Here is a 17,252-nt window from a genome sequence, read left to right on the forward strand (position 1 = left end):
TGATATATTTTAAACTATTTATTATTGTTATGGATTGTATATTTCAAAGTGTTCAGTTTATCTCAAGTTTGACATTCAAAATTTCATGATTTAATGATTGCATTATTGAAAACACCATAATAAAAGAATAGAGATTTGAATGGAGTTAACAGGTAGTTCATTTGATTTCTTCTTCTGATTTTTGTAACAACAGAATATTTACGAAGAAGTTGTTTAAAACAGATAGAAAAAAAAATATTATTCCCAATAAGGTTGTGGAAGTCCTGGTGGACTACCCCGAGGAGAGCCCGGTGGGCCACTAGTGGGCCAGTCAGGAGGTCCAATTGGAACAGCTAGAGGGGCTGGTGGTGGAGGAATAGGTGGAGCCACTCCAATTGATGGTGGTTCAGGTGAGTCTTGCAGCAAGCAGCAACAGCATACTACATAGAAACTGTGAATGCAGGCAGCACTGTATTATTAACGCATGCATACTGAAAGTAAGTCATAAATTGGAAGAAAAGAAAAAGAAAGGGGTGCATGATTTAAGTATTATTTAAGGTTAGTTGTTATTGATGTAGTGTAGGTCTTAATGAAGAGAAACATGTTACCAACCAAGAGCATATGGAACTACGGAGTCCATTGAAGAAGTTGGCAAGAAGCGAAGGTGGTCCGGGATATGAACCTGAACCTGCTTCCTCTGCTCGTCTCATTCTTACCTTGCTTGCTCAAGATGAACCAACCACATACCTATTTACTATTGTTGAGGATGTCACGCACTTAAATTCTCTTAAAGGAAACGACAGGGTTGGATCTTATAGACATTTGGCAACCAATGTATTTGATTGGTTGTTGCCACAGTGTTCTTAAGACACCTTAACTGTCACTCAGACACAACGGTTATTCAACCTACCCTTTTCTGTCGTGGGGGGAGACATGAATTATAAATGGCAACATGTTTCCGCAATGAATGAAAAACTTTTTTTGGTGTAGAAAAGTTAAGAGATGAGCATGATCATTCATCAAACTTGACGTGGAAGGGTAGCTGAACTCGCCTAGGCACGTTCCTCTGTCTCATCCCACACCAACTCAAACAGTGGCCAACCATTTCACCCAATCAACCCCACATAAAGGGAAGAAGGAAAAGAAAGTAAGATGGTGTCGGTTCTAACTCTAATTAAGAACCTTGATTTCTTTCCACTCAATGCTGTGGACAATAGTCAATAGTATTGCGTAACTCAATCGAACAAACAATTTGTATTGCATTTTTCATGGTATACTGGTCCAGTTTAACATAGATTTTGTCAAGACTTTCAAAGACTTTCCTTCAAATTTTTAAACATTCTATATTTAAAGGTCAACTCCGTCTTACAGCAAGTTTGATCTCATGAAAAAGCACAAACTTTAGCAGACGATGAATCTTCAAAAAGGTAGAGAAAATTTCTCTGAAAAAAAACTTACTATTGATTGACGCGCGTGTGTATAAACCATTTAATTCCAATTTTACTTTTTGATTATAGACGATTGCCACGTCCATCCAGTGATCTAAATGCAAACGTAATAGATATGATTGATTTTCTGATGTTTCTTCCAAAGCACCACCAACCAAATAGAAATAATTTCACTGATACAACCAGATACCACATCAGTATTCGTTGTAAAATGACAGAATCACCATGTTTCTTTTAAGGTAATCAACAAAATTTGTAATTGGGAATTGTATAAAGAAACCAAAAATCATAAAGAACGTTGTGTATAAGTACTGCACAGTTCACAGGCTCCTGGAAAGTAGACAATAAATGAAACAAAAAAAATAGGGAGAAATATAAACCGCCAACACTGTTCCAAAACCTACTTATTAGGTGTTCCTCTAACCTAATTGAACTCTGATAAGAAAAAAAAACGATATACAAGAAAGGGAATAAACCTCTGATCATTTGAGAGAGAAATGGGAGCAAGAAAATACAATTTGGTTTACCTCCAATGTCGTTGGCTTTAGCAACTGGAGGGCAGACATCATGTCAGCAAGATTTGCAGCTTCATCATGAATACTTCTAAAAAATGATTGGTGTTATACAACAAGAATATTCTTTGACTCTTAAAGCATTCTTGTTTTTTTAAGTCTTCCTTTGATGATATGAAGGGCATCATTTTCCATGTTTCTTCTTTCTCCTTGGTGCGCCCCCATTAGAAGGATCTACCAATGGGCCTGACCAGGTTTGGATGTTTGTTTTAGGTTGTGAGAAGTTTGTGGAACTAAATGGAACATCAGGAGGATCAAAAACTGGATCCATGTGATGTGAAGAACCCAGTGGATAGCCTAGAGCTCCATCTTGGTGAGGAGGAGGAAATTTCTCACTCTTGCTCTTAGCATTTGCATGTGTGATCAGCCGCCGTCTCTGCAGTAAGAGTTAAAGGTTAACACACTTTTATATAAAAGGAAATGTGTGATATAACATAATTATCTTGAATAGACCCAAAATTTCCAGGAGGGAAGCATATACTTATACAACCAAGGCAACCAAATGCCCCAAATCTAAAGCATTCAAAATGATGGTGTCAGAACAGTTCAATCTGCCTGCATTTGATCAATAGCAGTATGGCTGCTGGCAAATGTCTCTAATATAGAACAATATCAATTAACTGTGTGCAAGTTCATCTAAATATGGAAACAATATCAACTGAATAAATTAATAACTTGTGAAAAAAGGAGGATAAAGAAACAAACTTCCACATAGATTGCTTGCAGCCAATTGAAAAAATAAATAAGAAATAGATATTGACGTGTGTTTAAGTAAAAACCCATACCATTGCAGCTAATTGATAATTTATTAATTCATCACTTAATCATATAACTCAAGCAATATGAAGTACTAGCTGGAGAGAAATAGGAGCCTTATCAAACATACATCAATATTTGCTTGCAGTTCAGCATTGGCCTCTGGAACTGGAATTCCTCGCCCAGCTCGCTCTCGTGGACGAGATTTCTTGACACCGTCAACATTAGCTTTACCGGCTGCTCTCAATCTACAAGATGACATTGAAATTAAATACTGAATTTTTGTGCATTATAGTCTTTAAAAACATATATCTTCTGCTCCGTTAAATATCACGAGGCAGAGAAAGTAAAGATGGAATACAATTAAAATATGTTTTGAAGCTGTAAAGATGCCTACCAACCTCAATTAAAGAAAGAAAAATGGAGATGGTCAAAACCTAACCAACATGCATGCACTTTGGTAACTTTTATGAAAATAAGCGTTTTTATCAACTATTGATGAAATGATCATTTAGATGCCAAAAGTAATTTAAGCCACCTTCTAGCTTCTTCATCCCGTAGCTTTGCATCCATCTCCTTGCTGGGAGGATATTTTGGAAGGCTAGAGGGATCACAGGCATATGGTTTTGTTGTAAAGAACTGCAAAAGAGAACCAAATAACATTAAATTAGGGCCATTATATTCAAATTCAGAAGCACTTTAAGAATCACTAGCACAAATTTATTCATCTCAAATTATAAACTTCATATTGACAGCACATGGCACTCTAATTATTGCTGTCATTTACTATGACAAGGAAGGAACCCCCTTTCTGATGCAGAGTGAAGATAAAACATAAAAAACAGTTGTTCAGGGGGTGTCAACACTGCACTGATTGAAGTGTAGTTTATCAGTCAGACATCAAAATGTTAATTTTAGTTTACCATGATTTCCAAACCAAGTTTTACGCAATCAAGGATCATTGTTTAACAACCAAAAACAATGGCAACTCAGAAAGTCAGATAATCTTGTTTAACTTCATAGTTGCTAGTTTTATGGTATAATCAAAGCAAAAGTGATCCATGCTACTAGAGTAAGCTTGAATTAGATAAGGATTCTATACCCCAGGTTTGGTAAATTTGTACACAAGCACAACAGATGGACACAGGAAACTAGAGCCAATCAGGCAATTGAATTCAGCATATTAACCAGGATAGGAGAGAAGTCAAAGCTTGTTAATAAGGAATTAATTTCGCTAAGCCATTCTTCAATACTTTTTCAATATTATACTCTAACTAGACAGGATGACAAATCAAGAATGGAACTATCTAGGACAAGGACACTACACAAGTTTCAGAGTTTAAGTTGAACACAAACCTTAGTGCATGGCTAATTAAGTAAATTGGACAGTAACTAGAATTTCCACAATCATGCACTTACAAGACAAACATTTTCATAAAATCATGCAACACATGTTCGAGAAAGAAGATAATTATTGAACCAAATTTCAGAGCTTCCAGTGTTATGACACTCATAACACGAATGTTAATTAAATAATTAGCAGAAAGACGCGCAGAGAGCACTCTATGCTGCATTTGGGTGGAGCATAACACAGGGCCTTAATGAGCATGACTTGAACAATTGATTAACTTTTTGAATAGGTTTTCTCTTTATTTTGTTGATTCTTATTCGTTCTCTTGATAAGGTGTATTCCTTTTTTCGAAAGTGATAAAGTGTGCTCCTAAATCTCCCTTCTATTGTTAACTTTTTTCCATTTGTCTTGATAAATTTCTTCTTTCTCCATGATATGCTTTGTTCTAGCTATATGAGTGACAACAAAAACACGTTTACTAAAAGAATGAGCAATAGCGAAAGGAAGAAAAACAATCCAACTTTTCTAAGATGGCCTCTGCTGGTATATTATGGAATATATATATTCATGGTTCGTGCATTGGAATATAAATATGATAAAAGGTGTTCTGTTATGCAGTTGTAGCATGCCCAAGGAAGGAAAAAATTATTAAAGCATAAGAAATTAGGCGACTTTACAACATTTACTCAATTAAATTATTATCTTACTTCACTATGCAACGCAGCAGTGGCAGTCAAACGTTCATCCGGATCAATTGAGAGAAGGGTGTCAATAAGCGGCAGGGATGATGGAGGAAAATCTTTGAACGTCTCTGCAATACACCGCTTGTATGACTGTTGGGGCTTAAAAATGGTAGCATGAGGCAACTTCGATTTCTTCCAATATTCGTCAGAAGGAGAACCACATAGCTTAAATATCTTGTGCAGTTGTTCCACCTACAAAACATGAAGCATGCTAACTATATTAGTAAAATCCTAAGCACAAATATCACGAACAAGTAGAAGAAAATTGAGAAGCCTTTTGACAACAAAATCTTGCTCATGATCTAGTCAACTGAATAAATATTATGCACTAAAAAGATGTAATAACAGACCCTATGAGATGTATTCACCATAGAGATTACCTCCGTTCGACCAGGCATAATAGGCTTTCCAGCCAATAATTCAGCAAGAATGCAGCCAGCACTCCAGAGGTCCACTCCTACACCATATTCAGTGGCCCCAAGAAGAAGTTCTGGAGGTCGATACCATAATGTAACCACTCTACTAGTCATAGGGTGCTTGTGATGAGGATCGAAGAAGGAAGCTAATCCAAAATCAGCAATCCTAAGATTTCCATCATTATCAATAAGAAGGTTTGACCCCTTTATATCACGATGCAGCACATGACGGTTGTGACAGTGCTCCAGTCCAGAAAATAGCTGATGCATGTAACATTTTACCTAAAATACCCAGATACAAACATATAATAAGGTCCAGCTCAATTAGTAACCATAAAATGTAAAAGACTTTTGAATAATCGTATATTTTAAAACTAAAGATAAACACACCAATTACCTGAGATTCCGTGAACTTAATTGCCGGGTTTGTGGCCAGTCCAGCCAGATCATGCACCATGTATTCAAATACAAGATATAAACTGCACGACATTCTAGAAGTCACTAAGCCTTCAAGTTTGATGACATTGGGATGATCTAGACGACGGAGAATCAAAATCTCTCTAGCCATGAACTTCACACTTTCAGGCTCTAAATTGTCAAAACGGACCTTCTTTAGAGCAACAATTTTTCCCGTCAAAGAATCCCTAGCTTTGTAAACATTGCTGTATGTACCTTGCCCGATCTGATTGAAAGATAGCAAAATCACCAACAAAAGATTTAATATTTGTCAGGCAAGTAGCCAGAAGAAATAACTTTTACACAATTTGTTGGAAGGTTTTTAAATTTACAAATCCCAAACCCCAGAAAAAAGGCTAAATTCCAAATTACTACTTTACCAGTGGCCCTTGTTTGAATAAAGATAACAGAAAAACCCTTCTAAAGTAGGAAATTCCTCATACTATGTTAAAACAGAAAACGGAAACTCAACAGGATCAAACCTCATTGAAGGAAAAGTGCAATGGAGAAGACGACAAGAACCCACATATTGTCAAAAATCAAATCCAGACAGCACGACCATATCAGCATTCAGCAAACCATAATTGGCAACAAAATTAAATACTGTTGAGTGAATCCAAGCTGTTCTTTACCTTATCAAGCTTCTCAAAGGTGTCAGCTTTCCGAGGCGTCAATCCGTTGATGGCTTCACCAGCAACCTTAGAGAGCCAGGAGGGCCACCCTGCTGCAACCTGCTCACCGTGAACATGGTTAGGTAGGTTGCTCAACCTCGGATTCGGCTTCGGCTTCGAAGATCGCCTCCTCTCTCCCCTTGCCCTTGTCCTCTTCTCCTCTCTTTCACCCTCCTTCTCCTTCTCCTTCTCAATGTTCTCATTCTCAACAACCTCTGCTCTACTCACCTCAGCTTTTGCCTCTCTCACTTCCTCTCTCCTCTCCTCCCTCGAAGACTCTCTCCCAAACGCACACCCCATCTCTCAAAATCTCTCATTTACTCTCCCCACTACCACCAGCCACATTTTCCCTCACTTTCTCGCCATCCCAACACCATCCACAACCACTCACCCCTCCAAAACCCTAATCATAAATCTCGAAAAGCTAGACTGTGCAAGCAAACACTAATTCTAAAGACCCTAACTTTGGCAGACAAAAGTGAGATAGCAATGATTTGGAGACACCCCACAATTTGTGGTGCAGTCAAAGAAACCAAAACCACTGTTCCTTTTTTTCCCCTTAAGGTGGGTCTTTTTTAAATTTTCTTTCTCCCTTTGACACTGTGATATGGAGGAAGATCAAAGTTGAACAGAAACGGTTGAAGTTGAGTCTTACCAGATTCAAAGATCAGTGAAAAGAAAGGAATGTTTTAGAGAGAGAAAGAGAAAAAAAAAATGTGAAGGTGGATCTCCCTTCTTTTTCAACTTCTCTCTCATACCCATGATGGTATCTGTATTTATTTTGACTGAAAGAAGAACCAAAAGGTTAGCAAAGACCTGTACCTATAATAACCGAGTTATGGTTGAGGTGTGTCAATGTCTCTGTGCCCAAGTTTTATTTTATTTTTCTTCTTTTAACCCTTTCAGGACTGTGTTTTATGAAGTTGAAGAAGAAGCTTCCATCATAGTGTCCAATCACAGCAAGACACAAAAATTCAGGTTCAAGTGGTGTCAATTAATAATTACATTTGATGGTGGTTAATTAACGAATTTATTTATTGCATAAGTAAAATATAAAATAAAAATATTGTTGATGTAGTTGGAAAACATTGGTGATTTATAGTAGTATAGGAAGGAAGGTACGTTGCTATGTTATTACATTTTATTTTACTTTTTGTGCCTGTTTTGGTGGTTTATAACTTGGAGGTTTGAACATTGCTTTCAGGAAGAAAATGGACTGTGGAGTTGGTCAAAATTTATGATAAATATAAAGGAAGATCAAAGCACGTGCTTAATAATAGTACCAACACATACTATAATATATTTCTAGCTGCCCCAATAATTTTTTTTTTAATTTTGATATTAGTACAAATATATTCAGAAAGATCCTGTTATGCAAAATTTAGGTATTTTTTTTTAAAAGATAATTTATTTTATATTGAAATTACAACGTCATTGCCTATAATTGGTGAAAAAAGTATAATTTATATAACTATAAAATTAAATTTATTTTCTTTTTCACTTTTAAATGGAAAGATTTTTCATCAATATAAAACAATATTTGTATGTGACAAGACATACGAATAGATGGAGGGAAACAAATAGTCACTCATACTAATAGCAATAGTTTTCATTTTCATTACATTGCAGAAACACAAAGATTATTCTAAAAATTGTTCCTTATTTTCAACAGGATTATAAACCGGTTAAATACGGCTGTTCATACATTCAACATCCTATGACAACTGTGAGACAATGTTTAAAGCACGACAGGTTTCTTGATCTTGCTTCTATAATTCTAAATCTCAGCAATCATGATAAGTAAATGATAATGTAGATATGAAAAAAGAATAATTATGAGACTAGTTGAGAAAATAATTTCGTTCTTAGAATTTTGTATAAGTAGAACTCGTATTTTGATATATTAATTTTAAGGGTAATGATACATACATAATACAATATTTTTGACACGTATGATAATGTTTAAATGTTGTCAAAAAATGTTGTCTAAGTATCTTTATTCTAATTTTAATCTAAGTTATTTTTTTTATCTAAATATTATTGTAATTTTATTTATGCTTATGCCATAATATAATTATGTAATTTCTCTTTTATCAATATTCGATAAAATGCTATGAATTGTTACATCTAGCAACCCCAATCATTTTTCTATTTATTTTTCTATTAGTATTATTTATTGTCAAATATAATAAAAAAGACCTGCAAAATTTAGGTACCTATTTTCAAGATAATTTATTCTGTATTAAAACTACAACATCATTAATTTTAAATTTCTTTATGTTGCATGAATCATAAGATAAATTTGTAACATTCCATTTAATATAATAAATTTATTAAATAAAACATCATATAATTTGATAAAAACATAGCAAATAGATAAAGAAAAACATATAAAACATTGCTATAGTTATCTAAAGTAATAACTATGTCAATATAATATATGTGCAGAAACAAAAGTACAACAACAAAAGTAATAAGAGATATTGGATGAATGTATTAGTATCCACCTAAACCCTAAATGAATAAAAAATGGATGACATTTACGAGATGTTTTCGCCTCAAGAATTTATGAGCTAGATATATTACAACCTATTTTTGACAAATACTACAAATAACAAGTAAAACACTAATTAAAAAAAAATCTCTTACAGACTAAATGATATCAAACACATTCTTGGTAAAATAATAAAAAACATAAAAGCTTGAAATATATATATATATATATATATATATATATATATATATATATATATATATATATACGAGTTTCTAAAATGTTTTTTATTTAATATAAATTGTTTGTTTGTACATGTAAAAGAAACTTTTAAGTAACTCAAAATTAAAATTTTATTGAAGAGTAACTCAAAATTTTATTTTAAATCAACGTCGTATAAATATGCTAATGTAATTTTTTTCTGTCAGGTTCCCCTCTATGCGTTCTATATAATAATGTTTTTCAAAGAACAATTTATTTATTTTATATGTTATTTTTAAAATTGTAATGTAATATTTTTTTCGGTTATACATTTATAATTTTACTATACTGGAAATTTCTTTAAGAAAATGAAAACCAAAAAATATGAAATAAATATTTATTTAAAATTACATTAGAACTCTAAAAATTATTATTTTTTTCACTCGATCTAGTTGGGAGAACCATAAAGCATTACTATATTGGGAAATTGGAGTGTAAGTTTTAACGGCTTTATTATATTTGTATAAAAATAAATATGTTACATTAATCTACAATTTAAATGCAATTTAAGTTTTACAAATCATCCATTATATGTTTTAGTAGAGATAAAAAGGTATGTATTATTAAATTTAATGCGATTTTTTATATCATAGATTCGTTGAATTCAATTATACATACCTTATAAGGGTTTAAATTTATGGATTTAATATTAACCATATTGTGAGAAAACTGAATTTTCAGATGCATACAAAAAGAAGTTATTTTGCCAAACAAGTCTAATTTAAATTAAAATAATAAGAATGTGTAATTGTAGTTTCTTTAATTGTGCATTTAATAATCGACCCACCATGAAAATGAAAACTCCTACATCCACCTAACATTGCTTTCAGTAATATATTTTTCTTTTTAATTAAAAAATAATATATGGTAGTCTCAGTTATTTGTTACTAAAACAGTCTTAATTATTTTACAGCAAATAACATAAAGTAATTAATTGAGTTTTTTTGGGTAATTGTAATACTGTGAATGCATGAGTGAGAAGTGCATTAACTTGAGGTGCAAGAGAAGCAAAGATTATGAACTGGTGGTCCCCCACGCGAAAGGAATGACCCAATTCAATCCTATGTATCAGAATTTTCACAATCATATCATCAAATCAATCAATGCCTCTGATTTTATCAAATCCTTTCCCTCCCATGCAGTTGCATCACACGCTAACACTGACACTTCTTCACCACCACTCATTATCTATCTTCGCTGCGCCTCTCACCCTAACCACCACCACCACCACCACCATGGCCACCAATTTCCAACTCTCCGATGCTTCTCACTCTCTTCCAATTTCATCGCACCACCTCTTGATCGTCGGTCCCGGCATTCTTGGTCGTTTGGTCGCCCAAATTTGGCGCCAGGTTAACAATAAACTTGCATTTTTTATTGAGTTTAAGTGTACTCTAATTGTCAATTAAATTTTCATTTTTGTTATTAATTTATTTCTGTTCAGAGACTATTGTGACAATTTCTTCAAGTTTAGAAAGCAACATTACTGTGTATGGACAATAACATGTGTCTATTTTGAAGCAGGAATATCCAGGTTGTGAAGTTTATGGACAAACAGTAACCACTGATCATCATGAGGAGTTGGCCAAAATTGGTATTAATCCGTCTTTGGAATGGACCAAAGGCTCCCACAAATTTCCCTATGTCATTTTCTGTGCTCCGCCTTACCAATCCTCTGATTATCTCGGTGATCTTAGGTTAGCAATCTTAATCGTTGAAATTTAAATTCAACTGATTTTTTTATTCTTAACAAAATAAAATGGGTATTGTTATTCATGTTTACGAATTTTGTTTTTCTTCTGAACTTATGTGGTGGACTGTCTACCAATCAGGCTGGCTGCATCAAGCTGGAATGGTGAAGGTTCTTTCTTGTTTACGTCAAGCTCTGCTCCTTATGATTGTAATGATAATGGATTGTGTGAGGAGGTTGGTCTAAAACATTGTTTGATCGTTGTCTCACACTCGTTTATAGCTTAATTTATGCCATTGATCCTCATATTTAGAAGCATAACATTATAGAAAAGAAAAACTGAGGCTCTCTCTAACACGTCACTTGTTTTCATTATCTTTAGACGCTTAAACATCGTAGAAAAGAAACTCTAAGATGCTCTCTTACAAATAATTTGTTTTCCCCATCTTCAAATGCACGACGTTATGGAAGAAAAAGGCTAACCCACTCTCTTACACATCACTTGTTTCCCTCATCTTTATATGTATAACATTGTAGAAGAGAAATATTAGCACTCATATACGTCACTTGTCCTCTCATCTTTAGATGCATAACATTGTAGAAGAAAAAAGCTGTAGACTCTCTCCAATACATCAGTTGTTTTCCGCATCTTTGAATACAAAACTTTGTAGAAGAGAAATGATAGAACAATTTACTTCGTACTCTTTTAAACATTCTCTCTGTTATTTGTTAAGATTTATTTAATGTGCGTCAAGCTACCATTATTCTTGTTAAAAATGACTAAGCTTTTGTTTCTTATTTGATGAGTGTTTTTTGTAATTTTGAAGACACTCTATAACACTTACAGTGCATTAGAGTTTTCCATGTTTTCCCGCATGGGTGTGTCAATAATATATCTTGTTAACAAGGATAGATATTTATTTATGTGCAGGATAGTCCAGTGGTGCCTATAGGGAGGAGCCCCAGGACTGATGTCCTTCTTAAAGCTGAAAAGATAGTGCTGGAGTTTGGTGGTTCTGTTTTAAGACTGTCTGGACTATATATATCCTTTTTAGAATTATGTTTACCGGGATTCTAACTAACCATTTACCTAGTTAGTTATTTCTATTATGTTTATGTCTATTGTCTGCTTCCAACCTTGACATAATTTTAAACAAAGTAGATAAAGGCCCACATGTTTATTGGTTAGAGAAGGGGATTGTTGAATCTCGCCCTGATCACATCCTGAATCTAATTCATTATGAGGTCAGAATTTCAGCTAATCTTATTTATTCTGTAAAAATTAACATGGTAGTAGTGTTCATTTTAACATACATCGTGTCATAAAGGTATTGAAGTTCATCGTGTATGGGGTTACATCTAAACAAATAGATGTTTCATTCACGTGCTTTCTCATTTCCCATCATACTTCCCGTGTTTTGTTTCATATTTGTCATTTCACCAGGAGACCAATTTGAGTTCCTTAACAAACTAAAACATTGCATTTTCTTATCTTCTGAAGGTCATTCAGTATTCGTTAATATGAAAAGTTGAATACGTTGTTTAATGTGCCGCTTTTCGAACCAGGATGCAGCTTCCCTCGCAGTTGCAATTTTGAAGAAACAATTTCGTGGGCGGATTTTCTTGGGTTGTGATAATCATCCCTTATCCAGGTTAAATTACATGTCATCCCCCGAATATGCAACTAATATCATGGAGACAATAATTGCTTCTTCCTATCTTAGATTTGTTCCTCACCCTCCCCTGCAATTTCCCTGTGTTTGGTAGCGATGCCAACATATGTGCCTTTCTCTCCCTGACCCTTTCTAAATGTTGTGTTGTCAGGCAAGAGGTGATGGATCTGGTATACAGAAGTGGGAAATTTAGTAAGAAGTTTGAGAAATTCACAGGTAAATAAATAACTACTCTTTTTATTTGTAATTGTTTGGTTTGGGATTGAAAATCAGCAGTAGATTATAGAACCATAATCTTGCATTAATAATAATAATCAAATGGTAGTCATGATGATCTGTTTTTCTAACTATTTTTAGTTGATATGCTATCACTATGTCACTCGTCATTGTCAAAGAATTGTTGAGCCTTTGTATATTTTCTTTGCAGGAACTGATGATCCTCTAGGCAAGAGATTAAACAACTCCAAAACACGCCAAGAAGTAAGGTGGGAGCCAAAGTACTCTAGCTTTGCTAATTTCCTTGAGACCATTTGATTCTTCACACTATTTTCTCAGTGATGACTTATCGTTTATCGCTTTTTATATGAAATCACAAACTATAAATTGATTGTTATCCATTTTTTTTATTGTATATTCGTACTTGACAATGAATATTTAATGCGTTCCTTTTGTGGGGTGATAATAAAAACACGAAGGAGTGCATTTCCAGATTTAGGCTTCGTTTACACGAAAACTAGATTTTAAACGACTTTTATATGTTTTTATATTTAGTGTTAAAATATGTAGTAACATATTAATAAAGGTATATAAATTAAAAAATTGATTATATATATATATATATATATATATATATATTATATTTACCACGTTTAGTTTTTATATGGATAGTTAACCATTATTTACTAAAAACAATACATAATGAGACATCCTAAAGAAAGATGGATAATACTTTTATTAGATAGCTATAATAATTAATAAAAAGTGAATTACTTATATAATTACTATTGTACACACTTTTAAATTTTGTTTTTATATTTTAGTAATTATTTTCTAATAAAAATATTTATATAAATTTTTATTCGTTAACTTAAATATTAATTTAATTTTTATTTTCGTTAAGTTCTTTTAATTCAATTTTAATATATACATTTTTAGTTATATTTCAATTTTTTAAGTTAATTTAATTTAATTATTTTTATAATATCATTTAAATAATTAAGGGTACAAATTGTTCATTTTATCTTGCGATTTATATAACGTTTGACGTGGATTTTTATTTTTAAATGAAAATAATGCAAAATCATCCCTAATCTTCTCGAATTTCAAAGGCTATGTCATTGTTCATGTTGTCAAAAGCTTCTCCCATTTTCTTCTTCTTCTTCTGTTCATTCATTGATCTCACACAACACCATTTCCATCCTCTCTTACACATTCATCTTCTCTATCTTCCATTCTTTCCTCCTCCACGGTAACCATTATCATCTTCATGAAACAAAAAAATATTAAAAGTGCATTTGAAAAAAATTAACTAAATTATTATTTAAGCCTTATTTTTTTTTATTATCATAACAAAAATTAAACATGGAAGCTCCACTACAAAATAATAATTAGGATTAAACAATGTAAAAAAATTGTATATTTTTCTAAAAAATTGAACAAAATAACTAAAAAATTTAAAAATTATAATGTTCTATTCCGTTGTATTTTCATTTGTGTTCTATGGCTATGGTAAGAGTGTATCCTATTGGATAGTGGATGCAACTGGAAAAGCCACGTCATCTCATCGGCACCATCCATTTGGATTCTCCTTCCTCTCTCAGCATTACCAGTTTTCCACTTCATTATCAAAGTTAACGACCATCATCATTCATTTTCTTCTCTCCTTCATTTTCCACCTCACAATTCTCTCAGGTCGATTTTGCACTCTTTTTTCTGCTCCTTAATCTCTCTGTAAACTCCTTAACTTCCAAAATGTCCCTCTGCTACACTTCCAATTTCATATCACTGAATCATCAAAAAAGCCTTTCCTTAACCTTCTCGTCGGACTCTCCTCGCTTCATCAACCTATTTTCAGTTAAGCATCGGAAACCACACCACCCCATTAAGTTCACCGCTGAAAGATTCAAACTTTTTGCCTCCCTGACGTCATCTCCGCCCACTGAGACTGCCCCATCAAGTTACAGGAGCAAGAGTCCTAAAGATGTTAACGTCTTGGTGGTGGGTTCAACTGGGTACATTGGAAATTATGTTGTGAGAGAGTTGGTGAAGAGAGGGTTCAACGTCACAGCCATTGCTAGAGAGAGGAGCGGAATTAGGGGTAGTGTTGACAAGGATCAGACGTTGAATCAGTTAAGAGGGGCCAATGTGTGTTTCTCGGATGTGACCAATCTGGATGCTTTTGAAGGGTCTTTGAACAGCTTGGGAAATTCTTTTGATGTTGTGGTGTCATGCCTTGCAAGTAGAAATGGAGGGGTGAAGGACTCTTGGAAGATTGATTATGAGGCAACAAGGAATAGCCTTGTTGCTGGAAGAAAACGAGGGGCTTCACATTTTGTGTTGCTTTCAGCAATATGTGTGCAGAAGCCCCTCCTTGAGTTTCAGCGTGCCAAGTTGAAGTTTGAGGATGAGTTGATGAAGTTAGCTGAGGAGGATGGTGGATTCAGTTATAGTATAGTGAGGCCAACCGCATTTTTCAAGAGTTTGGGAGGTCAGGTTGAGTTGGTGAAGGATGGGAAGCCATATGTCATGTTTGGAGATGGGAAACTGTGTGCTTGTAAGCCTATAAGTGAGTCAGATTTGGCTTCTTTTATTGTGGATTGTGTGCTTAGTGAGGATAAGATTAACAAGGTGTTGCCAATTGGAGGGCCTGGAAAGGCGTTGACACCACTGGAACAAGGAGAGATACTGTTTAGGCTTTTGGGGAAGGAGCCAAAATTCTTGAAAGTTCCAATAGGAATAATGGATTTTGCCATTGGGGTTCTTGATTTCCTGGTTAAAGTCTTTCCTTCACTGGAAGATGCTGCTGAGTTTGGGAAAATTGGAAGGTACTATGCGGCAGAAAGTATGTTGCTTTTGGATCCTGAGACTGGAGAGTATAGTGCTGAGAAGACACCTAGCTATGGAAATGATACATTGGAAGAGTTTTTTGCTAGGGTTCTCAGGGAGGGCATGGCTGGTCAAGAGCTAGGTGAGCAAACAATATTTTAAGACGGTTGTGCTTTAGATATGTATGAACACAATAAGGCAATTAGAGAAACCAGTTTTGTTTCTGTAAATGCATGTATTAAGCTAGAATCATTGTAATATTACAAGCTCAGACATTGCTGAAAGAAATTCAAGTCCCTGAAAATGAATTGTTGAAGATTCATTCTTAAATTGAATTGCACTATCATTCCCCTATTTATACATCGTTTATTGCTTTTGGCAGCTGAGTTTGATGTACTAAAACCAAGTTCATTTTAGTTTTGCATATGAATATAGTGTTACATTTTCTTAAATATACTACTACATAAGTTTGCCATGTCTGATAGTTATTGTCTTCAATATGTGAACCAATTTAGAATGGATGGACTAAACCCTATTTTAAAGCAAGCTAGGGGAGTAGGATTTGCACAATTATATATAAAAGCATTAACCATATTACTTGTGCTTGATTCGTTAGTGATAAACATTTTTTGCTGTTGAGGGAGAAAGATAATCGGATAATTCTTTTCAGCACAAATAGAATGGAAAATACAACTGGATCCATGGAGACATCGTTTACACTTCACAAACGTGAGAAATGCTAGATGCGCATTACTTGACACAACTTTTCAATATGTACATTATTCCTACAAGGAATTCATATGAAACTTGGTGATTATGGAGTCTACCTGCATCATTTAGCAAGACTCACATGAATTTCATTCAATGACAAAGAATATGTGAAAAGAATGTGTTACTATCATTCATTTTCACATATGGTCACCACCTTAGAAGAAACACTCACAAAGAACAAAAGGTTATTCACACCAAACTATGAATATTAACTTGTCACACTGATTTAGTGAATATGTATATGCTGAATGGTTCGTATTCCTTCCATCTACTTGGGGACTCGACTGTGAATGATGAAAGCTGAAAGCCAGATGAGCAGAACAGTGACAATGCTGCCGAACAAAGCCACAGCTATGGATCCAGCAAGATGCCTACAGAACTTGTCGTAGACATTGCAAACTTTTATCCAACCCATATGACTGTTTCCCTTTAAACCAATATATGCCACAGTTCCTGCTGCTCCTGTTGCTGAGGCTATTATCCCCAGTATTAGCTGTATCAAGTCATGGTGAACGACTTATCATAATTTCTTTATTTTGGTTTTGTATGTAAAGCAAGAAAGTTAAGAAAACAAGATGAATAGCAATGTGGAAAGTAAAGTTAATTGATCAATTACTGTATCCCAGAAGATAAAGTTGAGGAGGAACTTCAGTTTGAATTCTGGCTTCTGGATTACAGCGATAGAGGCTAGAGCAGAAACAAGGGCGTAAAGGCCAGAGACACTGAATGCAGCCACAAAATATCTACATGCATATCAATTTGTCGAGGTAAAATTCTCATTGAATGATCTTTAGAAGATGTATTTGACAAAGAAAGAGAGAAGAAAATAAGAAAATAGAAGTGAATGGTGACTTAGGATCTTTAAAATTAAAAATACTGAAACAAAATCTTGAAACGAGCATGATCTTGAGAATATACAACATAAA

General features: G+C 34.0%; 4 protein-coding genes across 6 annotated transcripts; 2 read left to right on the forward strand and 2 right to left on the reverse strand.

Annotated features, from left to right (window-relative positions):
• Window positions 1–145: 145 nt before the first annotated feature.
• LOC106776045 (probable serine/threonine-protein kinase At1g54610) lies at window positions 146–7,254 on the reverse strand. 3 transcript variants are annotated; one of them, XR_002669796.1, is made up of 9 exons: window positions 6,354–7,254; window positions 5,663–5,947; window positions 5,230–5,547; window positions 4,814–5,041; window positions 3,294–3,394; window positions 2,886–3,003; window positions 1,955–2,375; window positions 592–1,600; window positions 403–430 (listed from the first exon to the last, which is right to left on the reverse strand). XR_002669796.1 is itself a non-coding variant. In XM_014663343.2 (7 exons), the coding sequence occupies exons 1-7, from the start codon at window positions 6,690–6,692 to the stop codon at window positions 2,124–2,126; spliced, it is 1,641 nt and encodes a 546-aa protein (XP_014518829.1). In that variant the 5' UTR covers window positions 6,693–7,254; the 3' UTR covers window positions 1,677–2,123. The 3 variants fall into 3 exon arrangements, 1 of the variants encoding a protein (XP_014518829.1); XR_002669797.1 differs by lacking the exon at window positions 592–1,600 and having other exon boundaries at window positions 146–430; XM_014663343.2 differs by lacking the exons at window positions 403–430; window positions 592–1,600 and having other exon boundaries at window positions 1,677–2,375.
• Window positions 7,255–10,224: 2,970 nt separating this feature from the next.
• Window positions 10,225–13,218, forward strand: LOC106775196. The gene is made up of 8 exons (XM_014662279.2): window positions 10,225–10,499; window positions 10,672–10,844; window positions 10,980–11,073; window positions 11,769–11,879; window positions 11,993–12,082; window positions 12,404–12,489; window positions 12,662–12,726; window positions 12,938–13,218. Exons 1-8 carry the CDS (start codon window positions 10,251–10,253, stop codon window positions 13,042–13,044), a joined length of 975 nt encoding a protein of 324 aa, XP_014517765.2. The 5' UTR covers window positions 10,225–10,250; the 3' UTR covers window positions 13,045–13,218.
• A 1,056-nt stretch (window positions 13,219–14,274) lies between these two features.
• LOC106776114 (divinyl chlorophyllide a 8-vinyl-reductase, chloroplastic) lies at window positions 14,275–15,890 on the forward strand. Its single transcript, XM_014663445.2, has one exon. The coding sequence runs from the start codon at window positions 14,482–14,484 to the stop codon at window positions 15,715–15,717; it is 1,236 nt and encodes a 411-aa protein (XP_014518931.1). The 5' UTR covers window positions 14,275–14,481; the 3' UTR covers window positions 15,718–15,890.
• A 314-nt stretch (window positions 15,891–16,204) lies between these two features.
• Window positions 16,205–17,249, reverse strand: LOC106774923 (CASP-like protein 1D2). The gene is made up of 3 exons (XM_014661948.2): window positions 17,245–17,249; window positions 16,943–17,069; window positions 16,205–16,819 (listed from the first exon to the last, which is right to left on the reverse strand). Exons 1-3 carry the CDS (start codon window positions 17,247–17,249, stop codon window positions 16,595–16,597), a joined length of 357 nt encoding a protein of 118 aa, XP_014517434.2. The 3' UTR covers window positions 16,205–16,594.
• Window positions 17,250–17,252: the final 3 nt, after the last annotated feature.

This window comes from Vigna radiata, chromosome 10 (assembly GCF_000741045.1).
Source record: "Vigna radiata var. radiata cultivar VC1973A chromosome 10, Vradiata_ver6, whole genome shotgun sequence".
Lineage (NCBI taxonomy): Eukaryota > Viridiplantae > Streptophyta > Magnoliopsida > Fabales > Fabaceae > Vigna > Vigna radiata.

Bases quoted from the DNA above. Each gene is read 5' to 3' on its own strand.
- LOC106776114 (XM_014663445.2), top strand. From the start codon at position 14,482: ATGTCCCTCTGCTACACTTCCAATTTCATATCACTGAATCATCAAAAA.
- LOC106774923 (XM_014661948.2), bottom strand. The intron at 16,820-16,942 runs GTAATTGATCAA...GACTTGATACAG, and splicing joins ACTTTATCTTCTGGGATACA to CTAATACTGGGGATAATAGC.
- LOC106776045 (XM_014663343.2), bottom strand. From the start codon at position 6,692: ATGGGGTGTGCGTTTGGGAGAGAGTCTTCGAGGGAGGAGAGGAGAGAG. The intron at 5,948-6,353 runs GTAAAGAACAGC...TCTTTCAATCAG, and splicing joins CCTTTGAGAAGCTTGATAAG to ATCGGGCAAGGTACATACAG. The intron at 3,004-3,293 runs GTGGCTTAAATT...GTCATCTTGTAG, and splicing joins CGGGATGAAGAAGCTAGAAG to ATTGAGAGCAGCCGGTAAAG.
- LOC106775196 (XM_014662279.2), top strand. From the start codon at position 10,251: ATGCCTCTGATTTTATCAAATCCTTTCCCTCCCATGCAGTTGCATCAC. The intron at 12,083-12,403 runs GTCAGAATTTCA...TTTTCGAACCAG, and splicing joins TGAATCTAATTCATTATGAG to GATGCAGCTTCCCTCGCAGT. The intron at 12,490-12,661 runs GTTAAATTACAT...TTGTGTTGTCAG, and splicing joins GATAATCATCCCTTATCCAG to GCAAGAGGTGATGGATCTGG.